This window comes from Limanda limanda, chromosome 4 (assembly GCF_963576545.1).
Source record: "Limanda limanda chromosome 4, fLimLim1.1, whole genome shotgun sequence".
Classification (NCBI taxonomy): domain Eukaryota; kingdom Metazoa; phylum Chordata; class Actinopteri; order Pleuronectiformes; family Pleuronectidae; genus Limanda; species Limanda limanda.
In genome coordinates, this window is record NC_083639.1 from 13,085,427 (window position 1) to 13,100,358 (window position 14,932).

At 42.4% G+C, this 14,932-nt stretch overlaps 1 protein-coding gene across 1 annotated transcript in view; it reads left to right on the plus strand.

Annotated features, from left to right (window-relative positions):
* Nucleotides 1-14,932, plus strand: part of acap3b (ArfGAP with coiled-coil, ankyrin repeat and PH domains 3b) — a 56,842-nt gene that overhangs the window by 22,968 nt on the left and 18,942 nt on the right. Inside the window, exons 2-7 of the mRNA XM_061070654.1 lie at nt 4,952-5,009; nt 9,362-9,481; nt 9,949-10,002; nt 13,603-13,661; nt 14,383-14,566; nt 14,775-14,819. Coding sequence (XP_060926637.1) covers nt 4,952-5,009; nt 9,362-9,481; nt 9,949-10,002; nt 13,603-13,661; nt 14,383-14,566; nt 14,775-14,819 — 520 coding nt within the window. The remainder of the gene's footprint in view (nt 1-4,951; nt 5,010-9,361; nt 9,482-9,948; nt 10,003-13,602; nt 13,662-14,382; nt 14,567-14,774; nt 14,820-14,932) is intronic.

The following is a 14,932-nucleotide window of genomic DNA, read 5'->3' on the forward strand; positions in this document are numbered from 1 at the left end:
GAGTGTACAGTTTGAGTCTGTGTGTACATACAGATCGAGTGGCTTAATGTAATCAACAAGATATCTCTACTGTTTTTGCTTTTATTTTTTATATCTACAATATTATAGATCATGTAATACAACGATGCCAACGACGGTCTGATAGAAACATTAATGAGACAGATCCCACAGTATAAATAGCATGACAAAATCTGACAGTTGACAAATTTGCATATATCTTCATATCATCCACTGCTGTCTGTTCTCAGTGCTTTCACGGTAATTAGTGTCTTATTCACCCACGAGGGCTGAGCGTAATCAGACAAGCATGCGTATAGGAAAACATTAAGTTGTTATGACTAAAGTGAAACACGCCTGATGATGCTCTTAAGTCCACAGTTCTCCACTCACTGCTGTTCACCTTAGAGATGGTCTGAAAATACTCACTTTTGACTTTTTGTTTTTAGACGGTGTTTGTCTGTGTGTGTGTGTGTGTGTACTTGTACCAATATATTTGAGAGGAACATTTTGAGGATAGACCTTATGGAGTGAGGATATGTTTGGAAGTCCTCACTTTTTGAAAGGCTTGTTTGACGGTGAAGACTTGATTTTACGGTTAGGGTTAGAATTGGGGGTTAGTTGTGATGGTTAAGGTTGGGGTAAGGTGCTGGCAAATGCATTATGTCAATGAGTGTCCGCACTAAGATAGAAGAGAGAGAGAGAGAGAGAGAAGAGAGAGAGAGAGAGAGAGTGAGAGAGAGAGAGCGCGAGAGAGAGAGAGAAAAAAGAGAGAGAGAGAGAGAGGGCGTGTGTGTCACAACACTCATCCAACCTGAACTCCTTAGTAAATCTGACACTGTTGATTTTAATCTGTAATTAGTCCAAAATGTCTGTCACACTATACTTTACGTGTATTTTAGGTCAGTGGATCAGATTAGGAAGCAACAGGACAGGAAGTCCTATTAAATCTAATCCAATACACTCTCACACACGTGTTGCACTGATGCTCCTACATCATCATCATCAAAACTGATGAGATGCGGCTATTTTGGTTAAAAGATGAGAATCTTAGCTTGTTCTCTGCTGCTCCACTTCCCTTGTTTCAGGGTCTACAGGTCTACAGGTCAACAGGTCTGATTTTGATTCTCTTTAGTCACGTCTGTTTTACTGAAGGCGCATTGTGTGTAACAGTATCATGTCAATTCCAGTGAATATCTGTGCTAATGTCTCACATGATGTGAGTGTTTCAGCCATTGGGTCGGGGCCTGTCTGGTATCAGAGGACTGTTCCCTGTGCCGCTGTCGTTCTGATCCAACTGATGCTGATGTGAATGTGATGTTGTGCGACACATCGAGTCTGGAAGACATGGGGGCCCGGATATGGCTCTGGGCTCCAAGCATTACTTTGAGCATGTGTGTGTGTGTGTGTGTTGTGTGCATGTGTGAGTGCACATTGCTCTCGTGTGAGGAGATTGGAGAGGATAGCCACGCGAGCTTCATGCTAGAGTACACTAAAATGCGTGGAGGACAGGAATAGACTCTGAGCACTAGTGTAGATGCTTGTTGGGGCTGATGGGAGTACACGTGGAGCAAGTGCACGTGAGGATCCCCTCCCCCCCTCACTGATGACGTCAGACCCTGTAAAGTATGTTGCCAGTGGCAGCAAGTATGAGCCCATCCCCCGCTCCTACATCATCATCATCATCATTCCAGCTTTGGGGATTTTTTTCCAGTGTTTGAGACACACACACACTCACACTCACACTCACACTCACACGCACAAACACACACACACACACACACACACACACACTGACCGCACCAAGGAAGTGGGCATCACTGAGACACAGTTTGAAACACACACTCACAAACACACATGCGCATACAGGTGTAAAACGTCTATCATCTTCATCCTCAATACTGTGGCATCCTCATGCAGCGGTTGTGTCTTGCAGCATTACTCATAATCCTCCTTGGGACTCAATCTTACTCCATTTCACTTTAATCCCATAACTCTCTGGTGCATTCAGTTGGAGGAAATGAATAGCCAAGATAATGTACACCACTGAAGGGAGCAAATAAGGACAAACATGCATTGTCAAGCTCACACATGCTCTCAGAGACACACACCTTTATCTATGCAGTTCTGCTTTTTGTTTTTTTTAACGTCGACATACTTGGCAACCACATAATGTTTTGATTCTCCCAAAGCACAAACAACCTGCGACACAAATCACCAGAACCTCAGTCAGTTTACCTCTGTAAGTCTGTGTTGAACTTGGAGACTTTGATCAGTAGAGTATCAGCCGACCTCAGTGTCGTCCTTATAATCAAATGTCAGTGAGTGCTTGTTGGCAGCACGTGCCGCCAGAGACACGACACGCTTGTAATGAGCTTATCCACTGCATTGAACAGCTGTTTGACATTGAATGTGTTTGGTTCAGAGTGAGTGAATGGAGAACATGATGCTGCATTGGGTGTGGAGCTTGTTAGTGTGCGTGTTGTATTTCTAATTTAAACACAGCCGAAGAGCAGGAACTACTTAAGCCAGCTGATGGATTGGACTGCACGCCACAGATTGGACAGTAACAACACACACACAAGGGCGGCTGTGGTAGAGTGGTCGTCCTCCAACGTGAAGGTCGGCGGTTCGATCCCCAGTCTGAACCATCTGCATGCCGAAGTGTCCTTGGGCAAGATGCTGAACCCTCAATAGCCCCCCATAGAATAACAAAGTGCTGCAAGTAGATGCACTGTATGAATGGGTGAATGTGAAACTGTACTGTAAAGCGCTTTGAGTGGTCTTCATCAGACTAGAAAAGCGCTATATAAATACAAATCCATTTACCATTTACAAAGTGCCACAAATGCTCCATCACCTCTGTTCCCCAGCGCAGACCACACACATGTTGTAGTTAAGACAAAATGCCATCTTTGTAAACAGTGTTTTGGACGAGGGGAGAAGATGACGAGTGCAAGAAGGACACAAGTCAAGAATAGGCAGGAGCAGAAAGGAATTCTGGGAATGTTGTTCCTCAGAGCAGGTGATGAAGCTCCTGACCCCATCGTGTTCTTCCCTCGCAAAAGCACAAACAGTCCCAACCTTTAGAAAACAACATGGAAAGACTTGTGCCCTCACTTGATTGTTCACATGTTCTGACTCCAGTTTTCTGCTGTGATTTATTAGATCAGCTGTCTGTGTTTTTACAAGCAGACGAGTCAGAGAGGAGGGCGGAGCTGAGGTTTACGTGATGAGCTCATCGGCTCCCACGGTTTCTTCCTGGGTTATGTTCGACATGTTCCAGCACATGCAGGGTGTGACGGTGACTCTTGGCTCATGAGGAATTAGTTTGGATTTATTGACCTGAGGAGACAGTCTGCATTCTTTTGCATTGCGAATTGACTCTTTACAGTATGTAGCAGTTCTCCAGTCTTATCGATTGGTCAAAGCACTTAACAGTACAAGTCAAATTCAGTCATTCAGGCACATATTCCTACAGCGCTTCTATATAAACACACTACTCACACACAGTCATCCGAGACTTGACTTTGGGGGAAATAAAGAAGGAAGAATGATATAGTAGACTAGTGTACAGTATTATTACAGTATGTGCCCATTTAATTAAACACGTCCGTCACACAAATACACATATACTCTATACTTTATGTGTTTTTTAGGTCAGTCGCTCAGATTCGGAAGCAACAGATGAGATGCAACTATTTTGGTTAAAAGCTGAATCCTCAGTTGTAGCTTGTTCGCTGCTGCTCCCCTCCCCTTGTTTAACAGGTCAACATCTCAGATTTCAACTCTAGTTAGATCAAATGTTTGTTTTACTGACAGCCCATTGTGTGTAGCAGACATGTATCAAGTCATTTCCAGTGAATATCTGTGCTAATGCGAGTATTGTAGGCATTGGGTCTGGTATCAGAGGACTGTTCTCTGTGCCGCTGTCCTTCTGGTCCTACCAAGTGTTGCTGATGTGAATGTGATGTTGTGTGACACATAGACCAGACGTCTCATTTTCAGTTTGGCCCAGGAAGGAGGCGAAGGGGTTGCCATAACAACTGACCCTGTAAATGTGGTCATGGGATTCTGTGTGTGCATTTACGTGTGTGTGTGTGTGTGTGTGTGTGTGTGTGTGTGTGTGTGTGTGTGTGTGTGTGTGTGTGTGTGTGTGTGTGTGTGTATGTGTGTGTGTGTGTGTGTGTGTGTGTGTACGTGTGTGTGCTTGCATGCTAATCGAAGACCACCCCCAGGGGAAGCAAGGTAAAAGCTTTTCGCCCACCCAAGAGCCTTCAAGTCCTATTACCTTCATATTTATCTTACATGAAACTTAAAATAGAAATAACACCTCATTTTGGAGACCTTTACTTCGTTTTTTCATTATGATTCAATGCTCAGCAGCTGATATCTTCTCATAAACCCGTCTCTGTTGCTGCTGCTTCTTTCAACAGCTCCCCTTACTGATACTTAAGTAACAGAGTGTGTCTCTGCATGATGTCATTCATTGATTTTGCAGCCCGGCAGTGTGGCCACTAATCTTCCAGAGTGATGCCTTTGTCGATCCAGTCATCAGGACTGATGTTCAACTCGCTCTGATGTGTGGTGACTGATAGCTGTGTGATTTGCAGTATGTTGGGGGGGGGTGAATGATGGTGGATGGTGCGGCATTTGTTTGAATACAGAGAATATTATTCCTCCCTCCTCTCCCCTTTATTCCCATTGTTCTTCTTTACATTTCACAGACGATCATTTCAAATGTAAATCATGTAATTTAGTTATCTGGTATTAGTTACTGTGATATTATGGCTTACCGCTAACATGATAAACATGGATTTGAATCTTTCTGACTGCGACCACAATGGGTTTCGTCTTCATATGTGGCTCCTCTCTTCAGAAATGGTTTTGAACAGAGTCTGGAAAGGCCTGAGGAGCAGATGATTAACTGCGTGGCTTTGTGTTCTCTCTACAGGGCTGGCGTTGACGATGTGGAGACAGATGTGGTGGAGATCGAGGCGAAGCTCGACAAGGTATGAACCATGCAGGCTGCTCATTCAAAATGTCAAACCTGCATATGCTGCATGCGTCCCTATAGAACACTGTACCTCTGTGTTTTAGCGAACATTTTACAAATACCTGGGAGGTGCTCAGACATGGCAATGCTTGTGAGAACAACCGAAAGACTTGCATGTGGCTTTGATTCACACTGTCAAAATGAAAAATGCAGACGGTACTATATTTAGTACCCTGTGAACCTGATCAAATGGCTCACTGTGTCTCTACCTGTCTGCCTCTCTCTATCTGTGTGTGTCTGTGTGTAATTGTGTTTCTCTTTTCATTTGTGTATCTGTTTTTCATCCTCTCACTCTGGGTTATCTAAATGTCAAGGTTATTTAAGCAGGGAAACACTGCAGACATGAGTTATAATATTTAATAGGTTCATGCGCTGCTAGAAACACACACACACACATACACAGAGACACACACAGACACACACACACACATGCTGGTATGGAGCAGCTCCACTGAACAAACCCTGATTAGCTTTTAGAATCTGTCATATGTGATTATCACACAGAGCAGTCTTGCTTCACCACACCCTGCTTACTCCATGCAACATAATAACAAATGATCATTATCATCCTTTTGTGTGACGTTGATTTGGAATAAAGTAACATTCAGCCACCTTGAAATACAAGGTTTCAGTTTCTCTGCAGTGAAATGTGGCTGCACCTTTTTTACAAAAGTGTTGAAGGTTACTGAAAATACAAGAGTCTACTTTATTGATTCAGATATACTATGTTCATATGTAACTATTGTATTGAACTAGCAGTCTGACACAGTTGTAAATGTATTTGTTGATGACAAGTGGGGGAACAGGTTATATAAACAATGTGGGTCAGCTGCTATTATCCCCTTTAAAAACATGACGAAAACTAGAATGGCACTCAGGAGAGCACATACCTCCACCAAGGCCCACCTGTCACCTCGTGAAACCCCATTTAAAGTCACTTGATCCAGACATATATTTGGATCTGCACCAAATTGCACACAATAATAGATAAATATCACTCCGAATTTCTTCAATTAAAATCCACAAATTATTCTCTGTGAAATCAAGGAAATGTAAAAAAAACCTTTGCAATAGAAACAAATTATTGTATCGGCCCCTAATCCAGATTCTCACCAAAATTGAATGAGTTCATCCATCAAGTTTCGTGGTAATCCTTCATGTAAAAATATTGAAACTGGTTAAAGGCAAACAACTGAATGTGGAGAAATGTCTTGGTTGACCACTGTCAGATCTTATTTCTCATTATTATAAGAGATGGATCCAAATTGTGGAGGGCCAGTGGGAATGAATGGAGAACTGTCTCTGGGGAGTCTATGAGATGACATCATGCCTCTGCAGATAAACTAATAGACTTGTGAGTCAGGCAGCATTTAAAGGATGAAATGGTGTTAATGTAGTAAAGCAGTGACCGCACCCTTTTTGGTCTCCTGTCCCCTAGGAATGGACGATATGGCCAAAAATGATATCATCATCGATTGCATTTTTTTACATCAGTTGATGATAATAATCAGAATAAATGTCACCTTTTTTATTTGTTTGAAATTTAAAAACACTTGATAAACAGCAACATTTAACAAATCTGAGGTCAATCTATTATGTATTTTACCTACTCACTGCTCTAACACAATGTATAACATCCATATAAATATTTAACTTTTATTATACTGCTATTGATGAAATTTATATTGCAATAATAATAGATATTGTGTCATTGCTATCTCCTCTCACCTGTTTTTTAAACGCATACATAAGCTAAGACATCCTATTGGACAACTGGCCTCTCTCTCTTGTGTATGTATATCTGTGATGAACAAGCTGTTTAGATAATTGTGACATTTCCTCATTGTTGCAGTCTCTCTCAGGTTTATCAATAGATCCACATAGTCCCAGCCCCCCACTCTAAAAATATTGAACCTTTGACATCCCAAACAAATGTGAATGCCCCCACCCTACCCTAACATCACACACCAAAATACACACATATACACACACACACACAGATTATTTCTGCCCCCGAAAGGTCAGGACTCTCTATTGAACCCTGAGCTCAATTTGAGCGCCACTGAAAGATCACCGTGGCGGGTTCAGAAAGAGAGAGCAAGGGGTTTCAATCAGGGTGATTTGTTCTGTTCAGCAGGGGTCCTCAGGCTGCTCTGTTAGGAGGCTCTGAAGCTGCCTGAGGGATGGACTCAGGGCGTTGAGGGTTCTTAGAGGAGAACAGGCTTGAGATTAATGACGGTTGAACCTGCCTGCAGCGTCCAAATGACTGTTAGAACCAGTGTGTAAACATGCAGTGCTGGGTATACTGATGGTTTCTATTTATTAGATACAAAAATATAAACACAGTTATATTACAATATTATTTATATAATGGGTATATGGATGATTATTTTATTTTTTTTGCAAGAATGTTGCTGCTATTGACCAATTTGCCAAAATCTTAAAACGCCCATCCTTCACCTCAGTGAGCTCCCGGCGTTACCCTCTTACTGGCTCAGTCCGTCTTGTGCTGCCAGATGTGGCGTTTGAAACCGAGTGGACCCCCATGGTTCTTCCAGTCCATTAATCAACACATCCTGACACATACACTGTCCCTCTAATGGCCCTGCTCAGACCCTGAGGGCTCAGTACAGCACACGATGAGATCAGGTTCCGTGCATCAGCCAGTTTGTTGACAGATATGTTGTCCGACCAGCCCGAGAGCAGCAGCAGGCCAGGCATCGCGCTGCCTCGGGTTTTGCATTGGATCCGTACCCGTGTCAGTTGTGTGTACATGAAGGGAAAACATGTACGTTGGGTAATGTGCATCAGATCGATGCAGAGTGTGCACACACTGTACCCAGACGTTTGAAGCCAGCACCTCGTTCCAGCGATGTTCACATACACATTACAGCTGTCACAGATTGTGCAGTTATCAGTCCTCACTGTCTGGTCTCTCATCTGCGGCCTGTGGAGAATAAAGGTATCTCTGTCAGCCACACACACAGACACACACAGACACACAGACACACACAGACACACAGACACACACACACACACACACACACACACACACACACACACACACACACACACACACACACACACACACACACACACCACACTCACACACCATCAACCTTGGGAACCTCTGCACTAAATGAAATAATTAAAGGTTACAGTACTCTCCCTTCTGCACCCCCCCACTCCCACTCCAACCCTGCATACTCCACCCCTCAGCAACCCACACACTCGCATATGTTCTGGTTCGGCAGTATACACAGCTGCGTCAGGACAGTGGTAATGACAGTGTACCACCCTGAAGCTTATCATATTTCCCATAGAGTGGGAAAGTGGAGCGGTTGCCAGTTCATGTGGTCGCCGTGTGTTTAAATGATTAAAAGAGCGCATACCAGTGCTGTGAACTTTCCTGGTGATATAAAGGTTTACAATTAGGTTTCTGCTTTCTGTGTCTGAAATCACTCCCCGTGTGAAGACTTCTAATCTTCAGTTACTCCATCCAATTATTATTAATATTTAACAAATATCTAATGAAACTAATCATTTTTTCTGCGAAACTTACGTGACATGATGCAGTGATTCTTCATTTGCAAGCTCTCTTAGTTGCTTTATTAAAAGACTGGTTTGGTTCTGGAGCTTTTGAAATACACCTATTTACATAATGAATGTTTGTTAAATGTAAGACTACAACTAGTCATTTAGCTTAACTTAACATTAGGTCAGGAAACATGGCTCTGTCTAAGGGGAACCAAATCCAAAATAGTTCAGCTCCTAACCCCTCATAAAGAAGGGGGTCATGTGCCTTTTATACAGTTAAGTCAGAATGTACATGTGTGTGTTTTCCACTGGAAACATGAATAAACATAAGCAAACTCACGTGACAAAATGCACAAATCCTGGACGAAATCATGAGAAATATAAACAATCTTTACCTGACACTGTAGGAACTATGCTTAAAATGGTCCTCATAAAGATATAAGTACAGGAACACACACACACAGTCTATATTTTGTTCTTACGAAACATTTCAGGACCAACTTTCTTGTATCCCAGTTGCATATTTTTAATTTCCCTTCTATTGAACTCTTTATTGATCACACAGAACTCTTTTGGTCCCACCAGCATCAGTCCTGACCGCCCCCGGCCTCGATGCTTCTAAATCTGAGTGTCCTTGTAGATTGTGCATGTGACAATTCTTTTTAGTTTGATTTATGTAATCACTGGATCTATTAATATCCTGCATCACACTGTGTGAACCTAAAATAGCCAGTCTTATTTAAAGGGATGCTTTCTATGTTTGTGTCCCAGCTGGTGAAGCTGTGCAGTGGGATGATCGAGGCGGGCAGGGCCTACGTCAGCGCCAACAAACTCTTTGTTAACGGCATCAAGGACCTGTCCCAGCAGTGCAAGAAGGAGGAGGCCATATCAGTGAGTGGCGGTGACAAAACCTCAGCTGTGCTGGAATCTGTACATCCATAGAGGAATGTCTCGTGGCCAACTTATCAACATCTTTTCTCATCTATCTCTTCCAGTACATTCCAGTGATTCCCCATTGGAATAACAACAGTAACTCAGTATAAACACTATTGTCCAGACACAGAGTCCTTCAGCTTTTTTAAACACCAGAGATGTGACCACATGCAGACAGGAGATGTTTACACTGCTAGTTTACATGGCTGGGAGCAGTGAGATCGGAAACCTGCCTCATGGTTTTCTTTTAGGAAAACATTTCCTGTCAGTGCCAGCGTCACCCTGGAAGCTCAACGATTTAGCAGATGAGACATTAGTGTTTCGACTACAATTACAAGTGAATGTGTCAATAATGTGTTTTAATATGTTTTAATATAGACATATTTTTTAACATATGTGTGTGTATGTGTGCGTCAACATTGCAGGAATGCCTTGAAAAGTGTGGGGAAAGCCTCCAAGAGATCGTCAACTACCACATGGTGAGTTTAACACACACACACACACACACACACACACACACACACAAACATGCGACTGTCAGCCAAAGGCAAGAGGTCGAGGCGGAGCATTGTTCGGACACGCCCTGGTCCTCCTGGCATGTTAACATCTTTCAGACATCCAGTCTCTCCTGGGCCTGACGTTACCAAACACACACACCCTGACTCTAACTGTGACCACACTTTGTAACGGTAAATCTGTGCTTGCTGGACAGTTTGTGTGTGTGTCTGATTCAAGCCACATGCTTCACCAGATGTGTGTATTGCACAAACATTCCCACACACATACATGAACACACACTCACAGGTTTTATTCACATGAGTGAATTTTCCTTATGACTAAGTGTTATTATGACATTTTCCTCTCCATGAATCATGCTGAGACGCTGCTACAGGTTTCAAAGGCAAATCTGCAATTAAAGAGATGAATATGTGGTAGTCATCAATATTTACAGTTACATCTGTGAGACACTTAAACTTCACTGTTTTATGATGACAAGACAATATGCATGTCCACTTTTTACCTTGATTGTGTGTGTAAACAAACACATCTGCCAACAAAGAGGTGAAGTCAGGATTTGTAACAGTTAAAGAAAGAGAGTATGAGGAAAGAGAGGAAAGAGAAAATAGGAGAGGGAAGGGGAAGGGGAAGTGAGCAGGAGAAAAGATGTCCTCTGGAGGGGGGGGAAATGGATACATTTTAAGATTCAGTTGCAGGACACAGGAGACAATAAGCTGTGGCTTTAAAATAAAAACATTGAAGTTATTTTCTCATGTCCATTGTCCATCTGTCCCATTCTTGTGAAAACGATATCTCCTTGATGGAATTTCTTCAAATTTGGTACAAACATCCCCTTTGACTTGAGGATGAACTGATTCGATTTGGGGGGTCAAAGGTCAAAGTGGCCCCACCAAACATTTTTTGGTACTCAGGAAGACCATATCTCAAGTCTGCCTTCAGGGATACAAACCCATTTCTAACAAAAAGTTCATCAGTTTAACTGTTTTGGTGTCATCTGATCTCAACAACACTTGTCTGTTTGCAATGAAGAGAGACCCTCTGATATTAGAGAAGGGATACGTCGACCCCTCCTGAATTAATTCAACAGTGGCTAAAAAAAACAAGTTTTATGAAACTGCCTCTTCTTTCTGTTGGAATGCTGGTGTTGGTGTCATGCAGACTCCTGTGTTGTACTGTGACCTCATCAGAGACCTTTTCCCTTTTTGCTTTTATCATTGCATCATTTTGATTTTTTCATTTCATTATACCCGGAGCTTTTTAAATCAAATCATAACAGTAGATATGATCCATCAGCTGCATCATTCCAATACAATCTTCTCCTCTATCTCTCTTTTTCTATAATGGCTCTCTGTTGTCTCTCTACCTCTATCCAAAACGTGTCCTGACAATTGTCTCCTGTGTTTGGTTTCTGCCTTATCACACAGGCCATGTGATTTGATAGGCCATTTTCCACTGTGATTTTTGTCACCACCTGTTTCTTTTCCTCTTCTTCTCAATCTCCCCTCCATCTACCCTCCGTATCCCCCACTCCTCCTGCCTCCCTCCTGTCTCACCCTTTACCGCAGGCGTCCCACTCCTCCACTCTAACACCCAGGACTTACTCTAATAGCTTGTCTGGCAGACAGTAGGAATGGCGCGACATGGGGAGGAGAGGGGAGGGAGAGACACAGGGAAAGGAAATCTGTATTTGTTCGACCACCCACTGATCCCTATTTTCTGCACTTTCTCTGCTCTCGTCAGGAACAAAATATGGAATTCAAACAGGAGAGAGAATCCTCCCTAGTATCACATGATAGTTAAACGTGTTTACATACAGACATAATCCTTCCATGAATCTGAGCAGGCTGATTTTTGTGACGTTGTAGCTTCTTCATTTATTTATGGTGCAACTCGTCTTGTAAAATCAACATGCTGTTTTGCTCTTTTATTGTTCTCATGTACTATATGTAGGACATTGTAACATCAAAGCGTCACGATCCTAAGAGTATAGGGCGTGTAAACATGAAGAAGTGTTTGTTGGGTCATGCCCAGGACACTGTAATCCAGAGCAGGTTTGGGTGGAACATTTGGATTAGTGCACATGTGCAAGTCTGTCTGGTGGAAATGATTTGGATTTTTTTAAAGGGATTTACTTCTGTTCTGTTGAACTGGCAGATATGTTACACCACTCTGGAAAGTACCAAACCTTCTTTTTTTCTTAAATGAGCCCCAGTCCTGTGACTCATTTGTCATATTTACGTGCTGTATAAACAACTCAATTACAGAAACAAACTCTATGATTGGAGAGATATGTGTCCACCGTATTTACAAATACCTTAAACGCCTTCTGTTTTTCATCTCATCTTAATTTGTCAAATATTATATATATATATTGTATTCCTCATAAGGATTTTGAAATGCACATAGAGATATTTTCAATTTTTAAGGCTGGAAAGAGCCTTAAAACGATAAGAGAACCATTTCTCTGTGACCTATATTAGAGTAGCCCCCCCAAATAGTTCAAACTTGATTAGCCGACAGTATATCTCCCTTAATGGGGATCCGAGACAAATGTAATTTCCGTTCTGTTGGTTTCTCATGTGACCAAATCGGAATGACAAATTTCATTAAAATCTTGTGACGGTGCCAAACAAAGGTTTGATGATTTGACACAGAATGACCCTGAAGGTTCTGACACCAAACTGACCACTTGATGTCCACCATTTAAAATGCTCTTCAGTCAGTGGGGAGCACGACACAGTGTTCTGTTTTCCCACAATGAGCACATTAGACTGGATCTGAGAAAACGAATGAAAACCCACCAAGTTCCAGCCTGTGACGTCATCAGGCTCAGCAGGGACATCATATGGGCGGAGGCATACACACACGCATATATATATATATATATATATAAATATACACAAAGCCTGTAGGCTAATCCTCAATGTGTATGTTTATTAACAAGGGATTGCTATAGAAAGTTTAATCCACAGGCTGATTGTTGTTTGTGCGGTTATGTGGTTGTGTGTGCGCGTCGGTGTGTGTGTCTGTGTGTCCATGAACATTTCCTTCCAAAAGACGGATGCTCTGTTCACCAGCAGCCATTTTATTTCGTATGATCAGAATCGAGAAATGGAAGAAAACTCAAATGTCTAGATGGAGACAAAAGCTGCTGTTCTTACTATGCTCAAGAACCGGATGGAAAATACACAGAGAAGAGGAGGAGGACAATGAAGAGGAGTAGTACTGTAGTAAAGGAGAGTGAGAGGAAGAAGGAGGCAGAGTTAGAAACCCACAGCTAACAGGAAAAGACGTCTGTGAGGCTGAAAATGTGTTGAGGCAGCAGCTCAGTGTGTGCACGTGTGTCTGTCCTCATCCCTCTTCCTCTTCCCCTCCTCTGCCTCTGGCCTCATCTGTTGCTCTGAGTGTAAGGCCTCATGTTGCCATCTTGTGGTGAGATGTGGCCACCTCAGATTTGAAGATTAAATCAATTGATCTCAGCTCCCACCGTTTTTTTGAACTGCTCTGCTCTTGTAATAATGTGTTCATGTTCCCAACTCTCTCGCCGTCTGTGTCCACAGATTCTGTTTGACCAGGCCCAGAGGTCCATCAAACAGCAGCTTCACACCTTCATCAAAGAGTGAGTACTTCATCACATTTAATGGTGATAGTGAATGGTCGCTTCTTCCTGCTGTGATGCATCAATTGTGCGCACATTTTTAAGAGGTGCATAACAGCTCTCATGAGGACTAGCTGGTTGGTTACCTCAAGCCAACAAGGCTATGTTTTTAGCCCTGTCCATTTGTGTGTAACCAATATTACCCACGGACAATATTTCCACAGGACTTGGTGGAAGGATGGAATATCAATGTCTTTTTTACATCTGTGTTTTTTTCTCAGATAATAATTCATGGATCTTAATTGGGGGGGAAAACTAACATCTTTAGGCGAGTAATAAAACTCACAATTTGGTGCGGATTAAAAAAAAATTCTAGTCAATTTAAATGTGTTTTATGAGGGGACTGTTGGGCCTTGTCCGAGGTATACGCTCATCTGAGTGCCCCTCTAGTTGTTGCTTTAATACTGAGGCGGCCCTTCAAGATACTCTTGAGCATGATATTAAACCAATATATATAATCTCTGAGATAAATGTCTTATAGAGAAACATCCATCATTGTTGAATACAGACAGCTGTCCACCTCACTCATATCATTGCCAACCCCCACGTTTAACCCCGATGCTCTTTGCCGTTTTGTGATCATTGGCAGTAAATATGTATGTGATATTCCGACTCTGCTCATGCAATGTCCGTGGTCATGAATGTGCATGAATTGTCAATTGTCTCTTTTCTCTTTTATCAGGGATGTGCGTAAATTCAAGGACACCAAGAAGCAGTTTGACCGGGTGCGTGAGGACATGGAGCTGGCCCAGGTGAAGAACGCCCAGGCACCCAGGAACAAGGTCCACGAGGCCGAGGAGGCAGCACAGGCCCTGGTCCTCAGCCGCAAAGCTTTCAGGCACCTTGCGCTGGACTACGTGCTGCAGGTGAAAACCCATCCGTACTAAGCATAGGCTCGAAATCCAGCTGTGTTACCAGTGTTGTCCAGTAGATGACACTAAAGCCAAATACTTGAGATTGTAGATTAAAAAAGAGACTAACCATATATAATCCTCCTGCTGATCTGAGAAATACAACCTTAATGCAATCCACATTCTGATTTTCCTTCTTTTTTTTTTTTTTTTTTTTTTACAGATTAATGTCCTTCAGGCCAAGAAGAAGTTTGAAATCCTGGATGCAGTGAGTGACCCAGATTTGTCCCTTTAATGACACAATAGCAACTGTTCATTATTATATATGTTCTGTGTGTTAAACATATGTATCCCTGTGCTGTGTGATGTGGAGTAGGGTTA